The following is a 24,428-nucleotide window of genomic DNA, read 5'->3' as shown; positions in this document are numbered from 1 at the left end:
TGACATATGGATATAATATGACAAAAGGTAGCATATGCTAAGCTCCAAAGGAGTGACACTTGGAGGCACTTGGAGTTCAGAAAATGTTACCACTGTCAACTAATTATAGGAGGTTTCACAGAATGGAGTTAGTAATGAAATCAAAGCAGCAAGACTAAACTTTCTATAGGGTCTCCTATCAGAGGGTTGGAGATGTTAGAACAGATAAAACAGGGGCCAAGGGGAGGGACGTTTTGTTTAGTTTTGTGTTTGCTTTTTAAAGTATGATATGACATAGAAGCAACATGGTATAAAGGATAAAATAAAGGCCAGGCAACCATGAGTTTTAGTTACTTACTAGCTAGGTGACCTTGGGTAAGTCACTTACATTCTCTGAGTTTCACTTTCCACATCTGTAAATGGAATGATACTGTATATTGTAAGGATAAGTAATAATATGTAAAGGGCCTGAATATGAAGGAACATAGCCCAAAGGACAACAAAATTAAATCACTAGTCTTGTAGCCTAATGAAAAATGTAGACTCCCACAGGAATACTTCACTTTTTAGCAATTGCTAACAATGAATGCTTTTTTGAGTATACCTCTACTTCCCCACTTTTTCTTTGCTTTTGAGAGACTCTCCTTTGTGCCATTGAGTTGTTCATTTGCTTCTCCCATTATTCATTACTAAATAATGGGAGCTGTCAATATCAAAATCACATATCACAGCTAAAAAGAGCTGACCTATTTTACTAACACTAAGGAATTTAGAAATCTAATATATTTACCAACTGACACACTACTGTTTCACTAAACCAGCAAAGAGATACACTATCCATCAATTTCAGTTTGTGTATGGTTAACTTCACTCTATATATGGTCAATTTCACTTACTGGAGGGGAAAGTTCAAATCCTTCATGAAATGTTTTCATTTATATTTCACTAATATGCTAATTTATCCAACTCTAACATGTGGTGGTCTACTCACCCGGGAGTGGTTAGTGAACCAGAATTTCATTGACTTAAAAATTATCCCCATATCGATGCTTACTGCACATTTTGTTGCCAAGGAAGAGCCAACATTAGCTGACAGCAAAGAAAAGAAAGAAAAGTATATAGGTTCCTTAGTCAGAGAACAGAAGTGGGCAAGGATTCTGCAGCTGGTACAGCAGAGTTTTAGAAGTGGACATAGCACATGTGCACATGTGTACATACACATCTGCACACACTCAGAGCCACTCTAGTCTTTTCCAGTAATTTTCTAACCCTAACACAGATACATCCAGATAGACATTGGTACAGGGAATGAGCCATTCACACAGGTTTCTTCAGGTTTCTGTCGTGTTTCCTTAATGACATGCACAGACACAAAGCTAACTTCACTCAGGGATGCATACATATATTATTCTCAAATCTACTCAAATATTTACACACATAAAGTCACCTACCAGATATTTAACTAGAGAGGTGATGAGGTGGATGACTTGGTAAATTAAAGATGCTTGACTGGACAGGGAAAGGAAGGGAGTAGGAGGAAAATAGGACTGATAGAAGAGAAAAAGTAACAAACTAGTCAACCAAGCAAACTCAAGCTGCTATGAAAGTCAATTTAGTCTTGAATCTGAGATTTTGCTCACCCCAACAGGGGGACCTGGGGAAGATATCTAAGCAGACTGAAGGATGCGCTCCTCAGCATCCCTTCTATCACCCTAAATAGGTATTAAGGGGCTGCAACCTATTTGTAATTAGCCCAACAGGTTCTGTGCTTCCTGTCCTTAGGAAAGTTGGAGTTTCTTAGTTTGTTTTTTCCTATCCTATCACTTATTACTCTTGTTATAGACAATCAACTAATGGCATTGCTTCTTTCTTTTGTTTTCCACCAATGACGTAGTATTATTGCTTAGAAGCACCTGAGCTAAGCCATTCTTTTTGTGTAGTATTTCATCTAATGCCCCATGAGCTAGGTTTTAGCCTTTCCTTTTACTCATCTGCAGTCTTGATCCAATTGAATCTCACTCTTGAGAAGCTTTCTTTCAATAACAGTTATACTCAGGTGCATTGTGAGGGTTAGATGAACTAACATCTGTTAGAGATCATTTTAAAATATAGGAAGGGGGTAAGTAAGCTGTCTTTATGCTAATTTAACATCCTTCTGTGGTACAAACTGAACAAATTTGAGAGGGACTATAGGCTTCCTGGTTTGGAGAACTGTGGTTGTATTAAGGAAGCTCAAAGAAGCATGAGCTTTTATTTGTTTGTTTTTTGAAAGGCTCTTTCAGGCTGTTGAGTTATCTAAAGTCAACTAAATTCTCTAAGCCCTTTTCACACTTGATCCTGCCAAACCAAGTTCCTATTGTCCAATTCTGGTACAATTTATGTCCTCAGGTGTAAAATCCAAGCTTCACATTTATCCCTTTTTCATCTTGTTGACTTTGATCTATCTGCCCATTAGGTCATTTTTCAATCTAGATTCTGTCATCCAATAGCTTTCCCTCCAGCTTTGAGTACTTCAAATTTGAGAAGCCAGCCTTCTATGTTTTCATTTGAATTGTTGATTAAAATTGCTGAACAGTACAGGACACTCCATTATAATTAACATCAGCCTATTCAAAAGCAGCCTTGTGGGCACAATTACTTACCTGGTTATGAATCTGCCTAACATTGCTATATTCCAGTCCATGATGCCACACAATTTTCTCACCTTGTTCACAGATTCTCTTGACAAACTTGGCCTTGCTCAAATTCAGATGTTCTCTGACTCTAAGAGAAATGCTAGATGGGTCTGCCCTTGTCTTTTCCAAAGAATAGCTTTCTGCCAACACTGCTTCCCTTTGTCTTCCCATCTGTAACCAAATTAGGTTTGACACTGAAGCGTGAGTTGCCTTAATTATAGAATTTTCTCCTTATCTCACAGTTTTCCATCCCCATCCTGGATTATTTTTATTAATCATTGCAACATGATGTATTGTACATATGGAGAAATGAATACCCAGAGAAGTTAAGATGTTTGCTCTAGTTTAGTGAATAAATCTAGAGGGCAACCAGCTGTGGCATGCAGCTGCATTATGTTGTAGAAGTACATTGCAGAAGGCAATCCATGATCCAAGCTGCCAAATGGATCTACAAATGATTTCAGCTACACCCTCGTGGCTATTTAACTTATTGATAACATTAGCATAATTCTTTCTTCCTATTTCTTAATTTAATCCTTAAATAGTTGATATATTCACATGGTTAAAGTTTTTCTAAAAAATAGAAACACACATATGCACATATTTAGTTTAAAAATATTACTATCCTTTCTCTCAATCTTCTCAATCTCCTGTAGTCCCATCCCATGACCACTCACAAAAAGTTGACTATTGCCATTGGTTTATTCAATAGCTTCGAGTATGTCTTCCAGTATATACTAGTAAATATAAACATATATTCTTATCCCTCCCCTTTTTAACACTGTACACATTGCTCTAAACCTTGCTTTTATTTTATCCTTCATAGTATATTTAGGAGGTCGTTTTGTATCAAAATATTGCCTCCTTGTTCTTTTTTACAGCTATAAGATAACCCATTATATGGATATACCATAATTTACTTAACTAGTTCTCTATTGGTAGATAACTTGGTGGTTTTCACTCTTTTGCTATTACAACAATGTTGCGATGAACAATCTCATACAGGTCATTTTACATATACATCTATAGGAAAAATTCCCCGAAGTGTAATTACTGGGTCATAATGAATAGGCCTTTGTAATTTTCATAGATGCTGTCAAATTACCCTCCATAGGGCTTGTTGTCACTTTGCACTTCCACCCTCAGTGATAGTGCATATTTTTCCATGTCTTCCTCAATCAACTGTATCACCTATTTTTTTTTATTTTTGCCAATCTTCTGGATAAGAAAAAAAATGGTACCATGGCCAGTTTTAACTAGTCTCTTACTATAGCGAGTTTGTTCATCTTTCACATTTAAGAAACAATTCATATTTCCTTTTCTCCTCAATGTAACACCTAGTTTATTTTCATCTCAACACTGGGAAACAAGTTAGTTTTTGGAATGGCCCACTTTGCAGATAAGGAAACTGAGGCCCAAATAGTTCATAGCAGTTGGTATCAGTGCTACTGCTGTCTCATCTTTAAAAAGGGACTAACCCATTGGACCTTTGGCACTGTTAAAAATCATTGAGCATAGAAAGATCTATACCATAACCTCTGGCAGAGGGAGTCCTTGCTTCTAAGCATAGCTCACAGTTCCATTAGATGTTGGCAGGAGGCTGTTTCCATAAATCCTTTCATTGAAGTGCATACTCAAAGTTATATGCTCACCTAGAGGGAGTTGGCGAGAGGTTGCTGAATAAAAGGAACCACAGAGCAGAATCAGATTCTCAAAGCAGAGGTAAGCCTGAGACCAGGTGGTGAGTTGGGGCCTGATTGTTGTTTGGTAAAGGAGCAAGCGCATAAAAAGACACTACCTTTTTTTTTTTTATTTTCTTCAGGTATCTTATGACTTGACCCTAATGTTTCATACCATACTAGCCACACCCTTATTTTTGAACTGCGTCCTCTAACATCTTGTTATCATTTTATATGGTCCCTGTCATCTCTCTGACCTCATTTCTGCCACTCCCCCCCCCCCACTCACTCCACAACAGTCATGCCTTTCTGTTTACTGGTCTTCAGACACCCCAGACAGTCTCCCTTCTCGGGGTCCTAGCACTTACTCTTTCTTCTGCCCCAGAAACTTTTCCCCCTAATATCTGCATTGCTCAGTTCTTTATTTCATTTAAGTCTCATCTCACATGTCACCTCCCCAGAGAAGCTGTCTCTGACTACTCTGTCTAAAATTACACCCCCTTCAGTCACCATCCCCTTACCCTGACTTCTTTTTCTTCAAATTATATTATTTTCTTTTTTTAATAATGTTTATTTATTTTTGAGAGAGAGAGAGAGAGAGTCAGAGAAGGGCAGAGAGAGAGGGAGACACAGAATCTGAATCAGGGTCCAAGCTGAACTATCAGCACAGAGTTTGATGCCAGGCTCAAACCCATGAACTGGGAGATCATGACCTGAACTGAAGTTGGACACTCAACCAGGCGACCTGATATTATTTTCTATATTTCTTTGTTATGGTGTGTCTCCCACCATTAGAATATAAGCTCCACAAGAACAGAGACTATTTCTATCTTTTCCACCATTTATTCTCAGAACACAAGAAGGACAATCACAGAGAATGCCCTCAATACATATTTGTTGAATGAATGTCTTAACTACCATTGTGTCAACATATTACCTTTTGTAAAACAAATGTTGAAAAGGGCACTATTTTTGGATAATGTGTTCAGGGAGAGCAACTACTTCTAAGCTATGCTATTGAAGGGATATAGCAGACTTCCCTTATAGCTGTGAGTCCTAGCAAGCCCTGAAAATTTGGTGCATGACTGGCTAGCTGGGTTAGGATCCCTTTGAGTTCTACTGGCCATTGAGTAGGAATTGGCCCATAGAGGAAGCCTGCTTTAGCTTTTCCAGGAAGCAAAGGAGCAAAGGAAGCAAAGGAAGCCTTTGCTTTTCCAGGCAAAACAGCCATGAAATCTGCTCAAGTCAGCAGAATTCCTCCAGGCACCCTTTCACCCAGGTTACAACAAATGGGATATCTCACCTCCCTCCCCATGCCCCGCATCATTCAGGAGTGAGCCACATACCTTTTTCCCTTTGCATTTATTTTTGCTGGGGTATCCCTGGCAAGTCATAAGCTCAGAGGTTTGGGGGCTCACGATTTGTCTACCATCTCCTAGGGGGCCATTTCTCACTACCTGTCTCCCTGCCCACAGGCTCTAAGACAGCACAAGCTGGCAGACTTTGGCAATTTAGACTGCTATAACTCCACTTCACTGTAGGGAACTTCAGAGTTAGGGATTATTAAAAGCATCTCTCTTATTCAGACAATTTCCCTATAGTCTTGTTTCCCCTGGAAGTTGGTGTGATAACTTGGATTGCTCTGCCAGAGCCTTAAAGGAGTGATTAAAGCTCCCTGCTTCATCCCACTTTGATATGTTCTGTAATTAGCTCCTAGCTAAAAGACAGCTTTTCCTCCCCCTCTCTCCTTACCTGGTACCTTCTCACTGTGAGAACTGAGCTATCCCAGAGAGAGGACTAGTTGGTACGCTGATCCTCCTCCTGGGCTCCCAACACTCTCCTTCAGATTTCCCACAGTGTTTTATTAACCCTTCATTATGGCACCAATTTCCTTAATCTTTGTGTTTGAACATATTATTGTGTATGAGTCTGTTCCTCCAGCTTGAGGGCAGAGGCTATACCCCTAGCAGTATCTAGCATGATGATTGGCATGTAGTAGTTGCTTAACAAATGTTTGCCTGGCAACAGCTGGGCAAACATTAAATAAAAGCCCCTTTGGGTTGTGTTCTGAATTCCCCTCTAGTTCTCATTCTCAGGGGTCTGGGCATAAGGAAAATCTGGGAGGCGTTGGATATGTGTTTGGCCTTGTTTGTGGTGATTGTATCATGGGTGTTTACATATATCTAAACTCATTAAATTGCACACATTAAATATGTACAATTATTTGTATATCAATTATACCTCAATAAAGCTGTTTTTTAAAAAGTCTTTCCAAAATGTGATGTTAAGTCATGTCTTGTTTCCATCTCAATGGCCCTGTTCTTTGTTCTCCTTTTTCTTTTTGTTGTGTGCATATATCAGGCCAATTAGTAGTATCTTCAGACTTCTGGAACCTTGATTGGTCATCAGCCTGTTCATGTCCCCTTCTCATCTTCATCAACTCCAAAAGTGGCGATCACCAAGGGATCATCTTCCTCCGAAAATTCAAGCAATACCTTAATCCTTCTCAAGTTTTTGACCTGTCGAAGGGTGGACCTGAAGCCGGGTAAGCATGGGGTAAGGGATATAGTTGGGTATATATATGGAACTTTTCACTCTATATATTCTAGACTAGGATAGGTTTCCTGAAATCAGTTCTAGTACCTGGGTAGGAAAGATATATTTTCTCAAGTCAGGACACAAACATATAACTTCAGAACATTTCAGGTTGGGTATTTGGAGAACTTTTAGCCCTCTCCCAGAAATACCTTCAGGACCATGTCCTGGTCTCAGATTTGCTTTACCTTTCCTGTTTGGAAGAAGTCTAACTATATCTCCTGACCTCAGAGGAGAAGACAAATGGATATTACTGCTCACCTTTCCTGTCCCTCATTCCTTCCGGTGACCAAATAGATATATCTCTACTATAGGCCTGTTTTATTTAGGGACCATCTGACTGTTCAGCTCTGGTTTTTGTGAGGCCACTGGCCAATGTGCAAGGCATTCTTCTTGGGCTCAACAAGGAGTTTAGCTATGTTATTGTAGCTTCTAAAGTATGATTAGGCATCGAAGATGGTAGGCTGAAGCAAGGCCTCATCTCCAGGATTGCTTATGGGAGCATTGCCTGTGATGTTAGGAATACAGAGAGATAGGAGCTAAGTGAAAGAAGGAAGGTAGCCTGTTAGCAGGATGCAGAATCAGCAGTCCTTAGCTCTTGGCACAGTATAGAAAAGAGTTGTGAACCCTAACCATTCATGAAATTACTCTTTTTCTCCCTCTTTCTTTTAGGCTGTCCATGTTCAAGAATTTTGCTCGTTTTCGCATTGTGGTTTGTGGTGGAGATGGCAGTGTGAGCTGGGTCTTATCTCTGATTGATGCCTTTGGATTACATGAAAGGGTGAGTTCCTGGCTGACTCAGTTTAGCCATTGCTAGAGAGATTGGGAGTATGGAGCTGCTCATCCCAAAAAGTCCCTGGTCTTCATGCTCCTTATGTATATAACATGTTTTCCACTGGTTTCATAGCCAACCTGGCTGGCAGATTCCCAATCTAAGCTTCATCACCTAAACCATTTTCTGGTTATCTATCTGTGAGAAGGAGAAATGAGGGAGTTATCAGAAAGAATGAGCAATGCTATATTCTCCAGGCCACAAAGTGAAGAATCAAAGGGGAGGAGAGCAAACAGAAAAGAAGTGGCTTCAGGCAACATTCAGCCCCCAATTTTCTTACACTCCTGAGGCCACTGATTTTCTTCCCCAAGTCTCAAGAGTAGCAGAAACTTTCCTCTAACTTTCCCTTCTCTCCCTAGATAGCTCCATGCCCTTCTGACTCTTTTTTTTTTTTCTTCAACGTTTATTTACTTTTGGGACAGAGAGAGACAGAGCATGAACGGGGGAGGGGCAGAGAGAGAGGGAGACACAGAATCGGAAACAGGCTCCAGGCTCTGAGCCATCAGCCCAGAGCCCGACGCGGGGCTCGAACTCCCGGACCGCGAGATCGTGACCTGGCTGAAGTCGGACGCTTAACCGACTGCGCCACCCAGGCGCCCCTGCCCTTCTGACTCTTATAGCTTTGTCTCCCAAGTCACCTTATCTCCTTGGCCAACCCTTGATAGAAATTTATGGCTATACTTCTCTTTCATAAGCATGGCTATAAATACTGGCATATTCTAGCAATGTTTTCTTTCACTGAGTAGGTTCTATATTGCCAAAAACGGGGGCCCAACCCCTTAGTAAAAAGTTCACTCAACATCAGACATCTTCCTATTACACTTCCTAAAATCAGAAGTCTCCTATTGCCACTGGTTTTGAGACCACAATCTTTCCCAAGGAGCACCTTCTGGGTTTGTTTATGGGTGGATCTTGGTAGGATTGTCTGAAGGGGGTGCCTGTTTTTGTTCTTGCAGTGTCAGTTGGCAGTCATACCACTTGGAACCGGCAATGATCTGGCCCGTGTCCTAGGCTGGGGTGCATTCTGGAACAAAAACAAGTCGCCTGTCAACATCCTCAACAGAGTGGAGCAGGCTAGTGTGAGAATTCTAGACAGGTGAGTGGCTGAAAGATCAGGTCATTGTGCCTATTCCAGTCCCACATCAGTTATTCTGTTACATCATCTCAACCATGAATGTTGTAACGTCCCTCATAGTGCCTCATTTCCTGTCTAGCTTCAATGCAGGGCAGTTTGTGTGGGGCAGCACTTATCTATTAGGAAGTCAGGGTCCACTATGTATCCTTTAGACATCACTAAAGCCCTTCTCCAAACTCAAAAGATCCTAAATCAGGAGCCCCATGGGTAAATTTTAAGGGTTCTGTCAACCTCCTTCAAGTTGCATAGCTAATAGTCTATGTAAGCATATTTTTTCCTTGGGAGCATTTCTATCTTTCTGTTCTATTCTAGAATAGTATAGAAACTATTCTATAGCTCCGTCAGTTTTTCAAAGAAACTCATAAAAATGAGGGTTCAGAAACAAATGGCCTAGATTGTCTCTGCTCTAGAGAGGAATGAGTATTGCCGTCCTAAGTCCTGAGAAGAAAGACTTTCAATGCTGGGTCATAGTATTTGATTTCTGGCTGCCTATAAGGATATTCTGAGAAGCTTTTTCAAGATACCAAACTAAGCTACCACAAAGACTCTTATTCAGTAGGTCTTGGGTAGGGCCCTGGTATATGTATTTTACAAAATCACCTTAGGTGATCTTGATAGTTACCTCTCTATCTGTTCTCTGAGAACCCTATGATGGACTTCTTTCCATCACATTGGCCTTAAGAAGTCCTGAGGCAGAGGCTCTACTTGTGGTATATCTTGAGATCAGGTGACCTGGAATAATGCGGGCATCCCTACAACTTATCTTCACCCATCACATAAACATTTTGACCTTTTTATTGATAAGTGAAGCATTGATGCCAGCTTTTGATGAAACAGAGTCTAAATGTCTTTCTTTGACCTTCATTTCAGATGGAGTGTGATGATACGTGAGACTCCTAGACAAACTCCATTGCTAAGAGGACAGGTTGAAATGGATGTACCCCGATTTGAGGTAACTACTGCCCAGCTGTAATTCAGGCCAACACCTTTGTTACACAGTGAAATAATAGGCAAAACCCAGATAGAAGCTTTTGTATTATCCATGGGCTCAATGTGGATGAGATCATTGAGGATTGGAGACATATCAATCAGCAGCTTTTCTAAGAACTGTGTTAAGCACTAGGAATATAACTCATTCATCCATTTACTTATTCATTCACTCAAAGTATCTATGGAAAATTTTATGGATTACCTACTATGTGTGAGATACTGTTCTAGGAGCTGTTCTCATATGCTAGTGGGTAAAAAAGAATGAAACAGTTCATGCTGTCATGGAGTTCAGAGCCCAGTTGAAGTGATAGAAGCAATACTTTTAGTAAAGTAGTATGAGTGTTAGTATGTAAGGAAGTAGAGAGGGGTGGGAACACCCAGCAGGTGTACCAAACCCTTCCCCCTTTTTGGGGGAAATCAAGGAAAGTTTCTCAGAAATGACATTTCAGAAGAGATCAAAGGACCAGAGGGAGTTAACCAGGATACTAAGAAAGAGGTGACCTGTTTCAGAAAGATGGAATAGTGTATCTTGTTCCGATGGCAAGAGAGAGCATAGAATATTCACTGAACGGAACAGAATATTCACATACATTTGTAATGGCTAAGGCATAGGGGACAGGGAAGAGATATGCTGGGAGAATGACTAAAGATGAGACTAGAGAAGCTATCAAGGGCCAGGCCAGGAAGAACCTAGTAATCCATGGTATAAAATTTGGGCTCTTATCTTAATAAGAATTATAGAAGTGGGTTATTTTTTCTTATTTTATTATGAGAAGTTTCAAACATACTAGCTTCTTGAGCTAAATAGTAGAACTAGTTACAACTCTAGCCTGCAAGATATAACTCTCAAAGACATCAAAATGCTGATTTCAATATCACAGTACATATCATTAGGCATTATATTAAAGTTTGAGACATATAATGCCAATAAGTATACAGAATCCTAACATAGAAACTATCAAAACTTTGTGTTTATCATAAATTTAAAAAATAAAAATAAAATAAAATGGTAGAGTCTACCATTAACATTTCATTATACTTGCCTTATCACATATCTGTTCATCTATCCATTCTGCTATCTAATAGAAGGGTTTTAAGCAGAAGTGCTCCATGGTACGTGGAGAAACATTTGAAGGAATAAAGACTAGAGGCAAAACGAAAAGATAGGAGATGCTGCAATTGTCTAGGCAAAAGATGATGGTGATTTGGACTGGTGAAGTTGTAACAGGGATAAGGAGAAGTGACATATTTAAGACATATGAGGAAGATAGAATCATCAGGACCTGGTAGTTGTTTGAATGTAGGGGATAACAGAGAGGGTGAAGTAGAAGTAGTAGTTGAGAATATAGACTCAAGAGCCAGACTACTTAGAATCAAATCCAGGCTCTACTACTTATCAGCTTCCCATTTCCTGTGCCTCAGTTTGCTGTTCTGTGAAATGGAGTTGTTATAAGGATAAGAAAGTATTTATGTATACCTTAGAACAGAGTCTGGTACAGAGTAAATATAAGTGAATACTTTTATTATTACTAATATTATTATAGAAGAGCTGCACTCTGGCATTGGGAAGATGTGGGTTCAAATCCCAGATCTATTATTTACTAGCTATGCAATATGAGATTGGTTGTTCATTTGAAACATGGAACAAAAAGTACCTCCATGAGTTTTTGAGAATTATTTAAATGAGAGCAAGCAATATACGTCTCTTATTTTTAGAATGACCACAGAGCTAAGATTATATATGGGGATCTTCAACAAGAATTCTTTGATTATGATTATTTTCAGAGAGGCAGTTGAGTTGTTGGCAGTCAGTAGAAAATAATGAGGGGATAAGGATGGGCAGCAGACTATGTCCCAGTGCTAAGATTCCAGGGCTGAACACTCCTTTTCCCCCTAGGCTGCTGCCATCCAACATCTAGAATCTGCAACCATTGAGTTGAACAAAATCCTGAAGGCCAAGTACCCCACAGAGATAATTATCGCAACCAGGTCAGTCTTCCTTTCGCTCTCAAACTGGGGTGTATTTTTGCCCTCATGGGCTGTTCCTCAGTCAGACAAGGAGCTCATTTTGATAGCTTGGGGCCTAGGAAAGTATTAAATTACTGCCAACTGAAACCTGCTGATTGGAAAGTTTAGGAAAAAAATAGATGAGATTAGGGTGAGTGTTCCTGCTATTCCAAAAAGACAAAATTTCAAGCCATAGATTTAGAAGAAGGGTTACAGAAGGGAAACACAACATTCCATACTATTCAAGAGCATAGCCTAACTCCTACAGCAGGGATACATTGATTTCCATCTGACAATGGAAGAAGTCTCTGTAGAACCTACAGAGTTGCTTTCTCATAGCCTGAGCAATACATTCTCCCCTTCCAAGTAGGTGGGTCATTCATTCCTCCTGGGATTCTTTGGAGGTTTCCTGCCAAGTCTGCCACATTCTCCTTTGATAAACACTCCGCACCCAGGAACAGTCCTCCCAAAGTCATTATCTTTGTATTAAATTATATGGGCCCTTGAACCATAGCTGATTTGACCCAGGATGAAAACCTGACCTAAGTTGGATCAATTTAATTTTCTTTTCTGAAAATTCTGAATTTATGCTACGAAATTCCAGTTAAATTCTCATAGGTACTCACGCATATGACCATATGTACATGAAAAAATGGGAAAACAAAGGGAGAGGAGAGAGGAAGGACAGGGAGAGAAGGGAGATCAGGAAACAGAGACAGAAAGAACGAGAAGGAGGAAGATGTACTTTATAATAAAAAAGGGCTCTGGATATTATGGTCCATGTCACATTGCCCATCTATCTTATCTTTGCAGATTCCTGTGCTCAGCAGTGGAAGATTTTGTGGTGGATATCGTAAAGGCCTGGAGTCAGATAAAACAGAACAATACAGCAATAGAATCTGTGATTTTGAAAGTAAGTTTCCATTCCTTTTATCTAGTACTTTTAGTGGAGCCAGGGCCTTTTGATTTGTTATCTTTTAATTTATTATTTTAAGTCCAGTATAATTAATGTACACCATTATATTAGTTTCAGATGTACAATATAGTGAATCAACTACTCTATACATTACTCAGTGCTCATCATGATAAGTTTACTCTTAATCCCCTTCATCTATTACACCCACCCTCGCATCCACCTCCCCTCTGGTAACCATCAGTTCGATCTCTATATTCAAGAGTATGTTTTTTGGTTTGTTTCTTTTTTCTTTGCTCATTTCTTTTGTTTCTTAAATTCCACATATGAGTGATCATATGCTATTTGGCTTTTTCTGACTGACTTATTTTGCTTAGCATAATGCTCTCTAGCTCCATCCATGTTGTTGCAAATGGCAAGATTTCATTCTGTATTATGACTAATATTCCATTGAATATATATACCAATTTTTTTCAATTCTCATTATTTTTATTTTTTAAATATACTTTATTGTCACACTGGCTTTCATACAACACCCAGTGCTCATCCCAACAAGTGCCCTACTAAATGTCCATCACCCATTTTCCCTCTACCCCACCCCCCATCCACCCTCAGTTTATTCTCTGTATTTAAGAGTCTCTTGTGGTTTGCCTCCCTCCCTCTCTGTTTGTAACTATTTTCCCCCTTCCCTTCCTCCATGGTCTTCTGTTAAGTTTTTAAAGATCCACATATGAGTGAAAACATATCTGTCTTTCTCTGACTGACTTATTTCACTAGGCATAATACCTTCCACTTCCATTCACATAGCTGCAAATGGCAAGATTTCATTCTTTCTCATTGCCAAGTAGTATTCCATTGTATATATAAACTATATCTTTTTTATCCATTGATCTGTTGATGGACATTTAGATTCTTTCCATAATTTGGCTATTGTTGAAAGTGCTGCTATAAACATTGGGGTACATGTGCCCCTATGCATCAGCACTCCCGTATCCCTTGGGTAAATTCCCAATAGCAGTGCTATTGCTATTGCTATTGCTGGGTCAAAGGGTAGTTCTATTTTTAATTTTTTGAGGAACCTCCATACTGTTTTCCAGAGCAGCTGCACCAGTTTACATTCCCACCAACAGTGCAACAGAGTTCCCATTTCTCCACATCCTCACCAGTATCTGTAGTTTCCTGATTTGTTCATTTTAGCCACCCTGACAGTTGTGGGATAATATCTCAGTGTGGTTTTGATTTGTATTTTTCTAATAATGAGTGATGTTGGGCATCTTTTCATGTGTCTGTTGGCCATCTGAATGTCTTCTTTGGAGAAGTGTCTATTCATGTCTTCTGCCCATTTCTTCACTGGATCATTTGTTTTTCAGGTGCTGAGTTTGGTATGTGCTTTATAGATTTTGGATACTAACCCTTTATCCAATATGTAATTTGAAAATACCTTTTCCCATTCCATCAGTTGTCTTTTAGTTTTGTTGATTGTTTCCTTTGCAGTGCAGAAGTTTTTCTCTTCATGAGGTCCCAATAGTTCATTTTTGCTTTTAATTCCCTTGCCTTTGGAGATGTGTCAAGCAAGAAATTGTCACAGCTGAGGTGAAAGAGGTCATTGCCTGCTTTCTCCTCTAGAGTTTTGATGGTTTCCTGTCTCACATTTACGTCTTTCATCCATTTTGACTTTATTTCTGTGAATAGTGTAAGAAATTGGTCTAGTTTCATTCTTCTGCATGTTGCTGTCCAGTTCTTCCAGCACCATTTGCTAAAGAGACTGTCTTTCTTCCATTGGATGCTCTTTCCTGCTTTGGCAAAGATTAGTTGGCCATACATTGGTGGGTCCAATGCTGGGTTCTGTATTCTATTCCATTGGTCTCTGTATCTGTTTTTGTGCCAATACCATGCTGTCTTGAAGATTACAGCTTTGTAGTAGAGGCTAAAGTCTGGGATTGTGATGCCTCCCACTTTGGTTTTCTTCTTCAATATTACTTTGGCTATTCGGGGTCTTTTGTGATTCCATACAAATTTTAGGATTGTTTGTTTTAGCTTTGAGAAGTATGCCAGTGCAATTTTGATTGGGATTGCATTGAATGTATAGATTCCTTTGGGTAATATTTTCATTTTAAAAATATTTATTCTTCCAACCCATGAGCATGGAATATTTTTCCATTTCTTTGCGTCTCCATAAATTTCCTTTATAAGTTTTCTTTACTTTTCAGTATGCAGATATTTTACATCTTCGGTTGGGTTTATTCCTAGGTATTTTATGGCTCTGGGTGCAATTCAAAATGGAGTCAGTTTCTTTACTACTCTTTCTGTTGCTTCATTATTGGTGTATAAAAATGCAACCGATTTCTGTACATTGATTTGTATCTGAGACTTTGCTGAATTCATGGATCTGTTCTAACAGCCTATTGGTGGAATCTTTCAGGTTTTCCATGTAGAGTCTCATGTTGTCTGCTAAAAGTGAAAGTTTGACTTCTTCTTTGCCAATTTGGATGCCTTTTATTTCATTTCATTGTCTGGTCGCTGATGCTAGGACTTCCAACACTATGTTAAACAACAATGGTGAGAGTGAGCATCCCTGTCGTGTTCCTGATCTCAGGGGGAACGTTCTCAGTTTTTCCCCATTGAGGATGATATTAGCTGTGGGCTTTTCATATATGGCTTTTATATTGTTTAAGTATGTTCCTTCTATCCCGACTTTCTTGAGGGTTTTTAAGAAAGGATGCTAAATTTTGTCAAATGCTTTTCTGCATTGATTGACAGGATCATATGGTTCTTTTCTTTTCTTTTATTAATGTGATATATCACGTTGATTGATTTACAACTATTGAACCAGCCCTACAGTTCAGGAATGAATCCCACTTGATCATGGTGAGTAATTCTTTTTATATGCTGTTGAATTCAATTTGCTAGTATCTTGTTGAGAATTTTCGCATCCATGCTCATCAGGGATATTGGCCTGTAATTCTCCTTTTTTGTGGGGTATCTGTCTGGTTTAGGAATCAAGGTAATGCTGGCATCATAGAATGAGTCTGGAAGTTTTCCTTCCACTTCTATTTTTTGGAAAAACTTGAGAAGGATAGGTATTAGCTCTACTTTAAATGACTGCTAGAATTCCCCAGGGAAGCCATCTGGTCCAGGACTCTTATTTTTGGGGAGATTCTTGATAACTGATTCAATTTCTTCACTAGTTATGGGTCTGTACAAATTTTCTATTTCTTCCTGTTTGAGTTTTGGTAGTGTATAGGTGTCTAAGAATATAGGTGTCCTTTTCTTCCAGATTATACAGTTTTTGGCATATAATTTTTCATACTATTCTCTTTTAATTGTTTGTATCTCTGTGATGTTGGCTGTGATCTCTCCTCTTTCATTTGTGATTTTATCTGTTTGGGTCCTTTTTCTCTTCGTTTTGAGAAGCCTGGCTAGAGGTTTATCAATTTTCTTTATTTTTCATAAAACCTACTCTTAGTTTCATTGATCTGTTCTACTGTTTTTTAAATTCTATATTGTTTATTTCTGCTGTGATCTTTATTATTTCTTTTCTTCTGTTGATTTGGGGTTTCTTTGTTGTTCTGCCTCTAGTTCCTTTAGGTGTGCTGTTAGATTTTGTATTTGAGGTTGTTCTTGTTTCTTGAGATAGGCCTGGATTGCAATGTATTTTCCTCTTAGGACTGCCTTTGCTGCATCCCAAAGGGTTTATATTATGTTTCATTTTCATTTGTTTCCATATATTTTTTAATTTCTTCTCTAATTGCCTGGTTGACCCATTCATTCTTTAGTAGGATGTTCTTTAACCTCCATGCATTTGGAGGTTTTCCAAACTTTCTCCTGTGGTTGATTTCACGTTTCATAGCATTATGATCTGAAAATGTGCATGGTATGATCTCAATTCTTTTACATTTATTGAAGGCTGTTTTGTGACCCAGTATGTGATCCGTCTTGGAGAATGTTCCATGTGAACTTGAGGAGAATGTGTATTCTGCTGCTTTAGGACGCAAAGTTCTGAATATATATGTCAAGTCGATCTAGGCTAGTTTATTGATTATTGTTTATTGGCCATTGTTTATTGATTTTCTGTCTAGATGATCTGTCCGTTGTTGTAAGTGAAGTATTAAAGTCCCCTGCAATTACCACATTCTTACCAATGAGATTGCTTATGTTTATGATTAATTGTTTTATGTATTTGGATGCTATCGAATTGGGTGCACAAACATTTATAATTGTTAGCTCTTCTTGATGGATAGACCCCATAATTATGAAATAATGTCCTTCTTCACCTCTTGTTACAGCTTTTAGTTTAAAATCTAGTTTGTCTGATAGAAGTATGGCTACTCCAGCTTTCTTTTGGCTTCTAGTAGCATGATAGATGGTTCTCCATCCCCTCATTTTCAATTTGAAGGTGTCTTCAGGTCTAAAATAAGTCTCTTGTAGACAGAAAATACATGGGTCTTTTTTTTTTATCCATTCTGATACCCTATGTCTTTTGATTGGAGCATTTAGTCTATTCATATTCAGTGTTATTATTGAAAAATATGGGTTTAGAGTCATTGGGTTATCTGTAGGTTTCATGCTTGTAGTGATGTCTCTCGTACTTTGTGGTCTTTGCAACATTCCACTCACAGAGTTCCCATTAGGATCTCTTGTAGGGCTGGTTTAGTGGTGATGAATTCCTTCAATTTTTTGTTTGTTTGGGAAAACCTTTATCTCTCCTTCTATTCTTAATGACAGGCTTGCTGGATAAAGGATTCTTGGCTGCATATATCTTCCTATTCAGCATATTGAAAATTTCCTGCCACTCCTTTATGGCCTGCCACGTTTCAGTAGGTAGGTCTGTTACTACACTTACATGTCTAACCTTGTAGGTTAAGGCCCATTTATACCTAGCTGCTTTCAGAATTCTCTCTTTATCTTTGTATTTTGCCAGTCTCACTATGACATGTTGTGCAGAAGATTGACTCAAGTTACGTCTGAAGGGAGTTCTCTGCGCCTCCTTGATTTCAATGTCTGTTTTCATTCCCCAGATTGGGGAAGTTCTCAGCTATGATTTGTTCAAGTACATCTTCAGCCCCTTTCTCTCTATCTTCTTCTTCTGGAACTCGTATGATACAGATATTGTTCCATTTCATTGAATCACTTAGTTCTCTAATTCTCCCCTCATGGTCCAGAATTTTTTTCTCTCTTTTTCTCAGCTTCATCTTTTTCCATAATTTTATCTTCTATTTCACTTAATCTCCCCTCTGCCTCTTCAATACTCGCTGTCACCACCTCTAGTTTATTTTGCACCTCATTGACAGCATTTTTGAATTCATCCTGACTATTTTTTAGTTCCTTGACCTCTATAGCAATAGATTCTCTGCTGACTTCTATGCTTTTTTTCAAGCCCAGCAATTAATCTTATGACTATTATTCTAAATTCTTGTTCAGTTATATCGTTTATATCTGTTTTGATCAATTCTTTAGCTGTCATTTCTTCCTGGTATTTCTTTTGGGGAGAATTCTTCCATTTCATCATCTTAGCTAGTTTTCTGTCCCTTCTGCATTTTAAAGACTTGTTATGTGCCCTGTGAGCACTACTATATTAAAGAGACATCACACACTGTCCAGGGCCTGGCCCTGCAGGAGGTGTTTTTTTGGAGAGTGTTACTTGCTCTCTGTTGTTGTGACTTTGGTTACTTTATCTCCCTCCTCGTAGTTTTGGACCCTCCACCAAGTGTGCTTTGATTTGTTCATTGAAATAGACCTGGAAAGGAAAGCAAGCAAACAAACAAACAAAAAACAAAGACACAAAACAAAAACACACACACACAGAAACAAACCAAAAAAAAAACCCACAAACAACCAGAAACACCAGCTACAAGTAAACAACAGGGTGGAGGCATGCTGATGGAAGAGGCCTTATCCCATACAAAGAGAGAAATGACAGGGAAAAATAAAAAATAAACATTGACCAGACAGAGAAGCTGTATGGCTTAATCCAGAGAGAGAGAAAGGAAAATAAAGGAGGTGGGGAGAAAGAAAAGAAAAGAAAATTGACCAAAGAAACTCTACAGCTTAATCCAGAGAGAGTAAGGAAAGTAAAGAAGGAGGCAGGGAAAAAGAAAAGAAAAGAAAATTGACCAGACAGAGAAACCATTCAGCTTAATACAGAGAGAGAGAAAATAAAATAAAGAAGGTGTAGAACATGTATCAAGAGAACAGATTAAATATTTCTGCTTAAAAAAAACAACAACCAAAGTAACCAGACTAGAGGAGGGAGGAGATAAGAAGGAAAAAAAGAAGGAGGAATATATCTATATAATAAGAATTGTCCAAGAGTTACGTCAGACAATGCAATAGCACTGGTCTGGAGGAGGGGATGTCTGGTTTGTCAGTGTCAATCCCACTCTAGTAGATATGCAGTTAACAGGCGAGGAGGAGCGTGGTTTGGTGAGGCGGGTCCCGCCTCCACTGTGGGCCCTCTGTCCATTCTCTGAAGCCCCACTTATGGCCCATCAGGTTGTCTTGGTGGGACCCTGGACACAACTGTTTCCTGCCTCCCAGATTCTTGGAGTTCAAAGTCCTTTGGATTCAACACTGCTTTGTTTGAGAGAGGAGGGAACCTTGGATCCCCCTACTTCTCCACCATGTTGGCCCCTCCTTCCATCTCCTCACTTCTGAAGGACTTCAGCTTTGACCCGCTCAGATCCTTTGGGGGTGGTCGTGCTGAGCAATGGCCAGGTGCTGGCCCACCCCCAGGAACATGCACGAGACTGCATTGCTGCCGATGCCCAGAGACTGTGGTTGGGTGCCAGCCCTCCCCAGGAAAAGTTCACATGATCTTGTAGCAGCAGCACTTCAGGGATTATGAAAACTCATAACACACATCTAGTGCCAGGCTTCACCCTTAACATTCTTGTTCCAACACCAGTAAATGTGGTTGTTCTCCAGGGTCCGCTGGGACCTTTGCCTGTGGGGTGACCACACAGCCTCTACCAACCAAATGTCCCAGCAGGGGAACCGCTGCTCCCCATATGGACTGAGGACCCCTTGGACCTCACTCTCTGCTCCCAGGGATTCGCCCTTCCCACAAGAGCACCGCCAGGTACCAGGCTGTGGAATTTCAGACTCTGCGCTCCCCTGTTTGTAGAGTCCTAATGGAATTTAAACCCTCTCCTTTCTCCTTTCTCCCTTTTTTGTTCAGTACCTGTGGCTATTTCCACTTTTCCCCTTTCTCTCCAGCTTATTTTTGTGGGGGTTGGTTTTCCTGTACTCTCCCCCCATCTCTGTCCTCTCTCTGCAAGCAAAAACAGCTCCCTGCCCTCCACAGCTTCTCTCTCCCCTCGTTCACCTCTCTGCACTGTGTACCTGCCAAGTTCTGTGGTTCAGGTTGTGCAGATTGTTGTGTTAATCCTCAAATCAGTTTTCTTCATGTGTAGGATAGTTTAGTGTTGATTTGGCTGCATTTCAGGGACAAAAGATACAAAAAACTTCCATGCTGTTCCGCCATTTTGGCCCCTCCTATACCACTTCTTTATCCATTCATCAGTCGATGGACACTTGGGCTGCTTCCATATCTTGGCTATTGTAAATAATGCTACAATAAACATACAGTTACATGTATCTTTTTGAATTAGTGTTTTCATTTTCTTTGGGTAAATAGCCAGTAATGGAATTACTGGATCTCATGGTAATTCTATTTTAGTGTTTTGAGGCGTTTCAATACTGTTTCAGTTGTTGCTCCACCAGTTTGCATTCTCACCAACAGTGAACGATGGTTCCATTTTCTCCACGTCCTTGCCAACACTTTTTTCTTGTGTTTCTGATGTTTGCCATTCTGACAGTTGTGAGGTGATATCTCATTGATCTTTTGATTTCCATTTCCCTGGTGCTTAGTGATGTTGAGCATCTTTTCATGTGTCTGTTGGCCATCTAGATGTCTTCTTTGGAGAAATGTCTGTCCATGCCTTCTGCCCATTTTTTAATTGGGTTATTTGTTTTGTGGGTGTTGAGTTTGATAAGTTCTTTATATATTTTGGATACTAACTTTTTATTGGATATGTCATTTGCAAATATTTTCTCCCATTCCATAGGTTGCCTTTTAGTTTTGTTGATTATTTCCTTCTCTGTGCAGAAGCTTTTTATTTTGATATAGTCAGAATATATTTTTTTCCCTTGCCTAAGGGAACCTATCTAGAAAAAGTTGCTATGGTTGATGTCAGAGAAGTTACTGCCTGTGCTCTCTGCTAGGATTTTTATGGTTTCATGTCTCACATTTAGGTCTTTAGTCCATTTTGAGTTTTTGTGTGTGTGTGTGTGTATCGTGTAAGAAAGTGGCCCAGTTTCTTTCTTTTGCATGTTGCTGTCCAGTTTTCCTAACACTATTTGTTTAAGGAACTGTCTTTTTCCCAGTGGATATTCTTTCCTGCTTTGTCGAAGATTAATTGACCATATAATTATGGATTTATTTCTAGGTTTTCTATTCTGTTCTATTAATCTCTGTGCCTATTTTTTGTGCCAGTACCATACTGTTTTGATCACTACAGCTTTGTAATATAACTTGAAGTCTGGAATTTTGATGCCTCCAGCTTCACTTTTCTTTTTCAAGATTGCTTTGCCTATTCAGGGTCTTTTGTGGTTCCATATAAATTTTAGGATTGTTTCTTCTATTTTTGTGAAAAATGCTGGTGGTATTTTGATAAGGATTGTATTAAATGTGTAGATTGCTTTGGGTAGTATAGACATTTTAATAATATTTGTTCTTCCATACCATGAGCATGGAATGTCTTTCCATTTCTTTGTGTCATCTTCAGTTTCTTTCATCAGTGTTTTACAGTTTTCAGAGTACAGGTCTTTTACCTCCTTGGCTGGGTTTATTCCTAGGTATCTTAATGTTTTGGTTGCAATTGTAAGTGGGAATGTTTTCTTAATTTCTTTTTCTGCTACTTCATTATTGGTGCATAGAAATGCAACAAATTTCTATACATTGATTTTGTATCGTGAGACTTTACTGAGTTCATTTGCCAGTTCTAGCAATTTTTTAGTGGAGACTTTCTGGGTTTCTATGTACATGTAGTATCATGTCATCTGCAAAAAAAAGTGAAAGTTTGACTTCTTCCTTGCTCATTTGGATGCCTTTTATTTCTTTTTGTTGTTTGTTTGCTGTGGCTAGGACTTCCAGTACTGTGTTGAATAAAAGTGGTGAGATGGGACATCCGTGTCGTGTTCCCAACCATAGAGGAAAAGCTCTCAGTTTTTCTCCATAAGGATGATATTAGCTATGGGTTTTTCACCAATGGTCTTTATTATGTTATGTTTGTAAGTTTATTTCTGGGCTCTCTATTCTGTTCTATTGATCTATGTGTCTATTTTTGGGCCAGTACCTTACATCTTGAAGTACATCTTTGTAGTACATCTTGAAATCTGGGACTGTAATACCTCCTATTTTGTTCTTCTTTCTCAAGATTGCTTTGACTATTTGGCGTCTTTTGTGGTTCCATACAAATTTAAGGATTATTTGTTCTAGTTCTGTAAAAGCTGCTGTTGATAATATGATAGGTATTGCATTAAATGTGTATTGCTTTGGGTAGTATGGACATTTTAACAAATTTTTTTTTCCCAGTCCATGAACATGGAATATCATTCCATTTGTTTGTGTCATCTTTAATTTCTTTCATCAGTGTTTTCTGGTATTCAGGGTACAGATCTTTCACCACCTTGGTTAAATTTATTCTGAGATATTTTATTATTTTTGGTGCAATTGTAAAAGGGATTGTTTTCTTAATTTCTCTTTATGCTACTTCATTATCAGTGTATAGGTTTCTGTATATAAATTCTGTATCCTGTGACTTTACTGAATTCATTTATCAGCTCCAGTAGTGTTTGTGTGTGTGTGTGTGTGTGTGTGTGTGTGTGTGTGTGTGTAGTCTTTAGGGTTTTCTATATACAGTATGATGTCATCTGCAAATAGTGAAAGTTTACTGCTTCCTTACCAATTTGGATGCTTTTTATTTTTGTTATCTGATTGCTGTTGCTAGGATTTCCACTACAATGTTGAATAAAAGTGGTAACAGTTGGCATCCTTGTCTTGTTTCTGATCTTAGGGGGAAAGCTCTCAGTTTTTCACCATTTACTATGATGTTCACTGTGGGCTTTCATATGTGATCTTTATTATATTGAGGCATGTTCCCTCTAAACATACTTTATTGAGGATTTTTATCATAAATGGATGTTTTACTTTGTCAGATGCTTTTTCTACATCTGTAGAAATAATCACATGGTCTTTATCCTTTCTCTGGTTGATGTGATGTATCACACTGATAAATTTGCAAATACTGAACCACGTTGCATCCCAGGAATTGATCCCATTTGATCATGGTTAATGATTTTTTTAATGTATTGTTGGATTTGATTTGCTAGTGTTTTCTTGAGGATATTTGCATTTATGTTAATCAGAGATATTGGCCTATAGTTTTCTTTTTTTTTTTTTTGTATTGTTTTTATCTGGTTTTGTTATCATGGTAATGCTGGCCTAATATAATGAATTTGGAAGCTTTCCTTGCTCTTTTGTTTTTTTGGAATAGCTTCAGAAGAATGGGTTTTACCTCTTCTGTAAATATTTGGTAGAATTCACCTGTGAATCCAGATGGTTCTGGACTTTTGTTTATTCAGAGTTTTTTTGATTGCTGATTCAATTTCATTGCTGGTAATCAGTCTGTTCAAATTTTCTATTTCTTCCTAATTCAGTTAAGGGAAGTGACTTGTTGCTAAAAATTTATCCATTTCTTCTAGGTTGTCCAATTTGTTGGCATATAATTTTCATAATATTCTCTCATAATATTTTACCATTCTGTGTTATCATTTTTTATTTCTCTTCTTTCATTTCTGATTTTGTTTATTTGAGTCCTCTTTTTTTTCTATTGTTTTGGGGTTTTGTTCTTTTCTTTTTCTATCTCCTTTAGGTGTAAGGTTAGATTGTTTATTTGAAAATTTTCTTGCTTCTTGAGGTAGACCTGTATTACTATTAATTTCCCTCTTAGAACAACTTTCCTGCATTGCAAAGACTTTGGACTTTGTGTGTTCATTTTCATTTTTCTGTATATATTTTTTGGTTTCCCTTTTATTTTTGGTTGACCTATTCATGTTTAGTAGCATGCTATTTAACCTCCATGTATTCGTTTTCTTTCCTGATTTTGTCTGGTGGTTGATTTCTAGTTTCATTGTATCAGAAAAGATGCATGATATGACTTCAATCTTTTTTAATTTGTTGTGACTATTTTATGGCCAAACATGTGATCTAACCAGAGAATATTCCATGTGCACTTGAAGAGAGTGTGTATTCCACAGTTTTAGGATAGAATATTCTCAATATATCTATTAGATCCATCTGGTCAACAGTATCACTTAAAGCCACAGTTTCCTTACTGATTTTCTGTTGGATGATTTACCCATTGATGTAAGTGAGGTGTTAAAATCCCCTGATATTATTGTATTACTATAAGTTACTTCCTGTATGGTTTTTAATAGCTGCTTTATGTATTTGGATGTATCCATGTTGGGTGCATAAATATTTATAATTATTATATCTTCCTGTTGGATTGGTCCCTTTATGATTATATAGTGTCTTTCTTTGGCACTTGTTAGGGTCTTT

The 24,428-nt window shown here is 38.5% G+C and overlaps 1 protein-coding gene across 1 annotated transcript in view; it reads left to right on the top strand.

The window, feature by feature from the left end:
- DGKK (diacylglycerol kinase kappa) overlaps positions 1–24,428 on the top strand; it is a 177,177-nt gene that overhangs the window by 127,599 nt on the left and 25,150 nt on the right. The window contains exons 9-14 of the mRNA XM_047075727.1: positions 6,695–6,878; positions 7,601–7,709; positions 8,717–8,856; positions 9,766–9,847; positions 11,783–11,874; positions 12,706–12,805. Coding sequence (XP_046931683.1) covers positions 6,695–6,878; positions 7,601–7,709; positions 8,717–8,856; positions 9,766–9,847; positions 11,783–11,874; positions 12,706–12,805 — 707 coding nt within the window. The remainder of the gene's footprint in view (positions 1–6,694; positions 6,879–7,600; positions 7,710–8,716; positions 8,857–9,765; positions 9,848–11,782; positions 11,875–12,705; positions 12,806–24,428) is intronic.

This window comes from Lynx rufus, unplaced genomic scaffold (genome assembly GCF_022079265.1).
Source record: "Lynx rufus isolate CCGP_SWC_20201006 ecotype Redwood Valley unplaced genomic scaffold, mLynRuf1.p SCAF_14, whole genome shotgun sequence".
NCBI classification, from domain to species: Eukaryota; Metazoa; Chordata; class Mammalia; order Carnivora; family Felidae; genus Lynx; species Lynx rufus.
The sequence above is the reverse complement of the archived record's forward strand: the minus strand, read 5'-3'. Positions and strand labels throughout refer to the sequence as shown.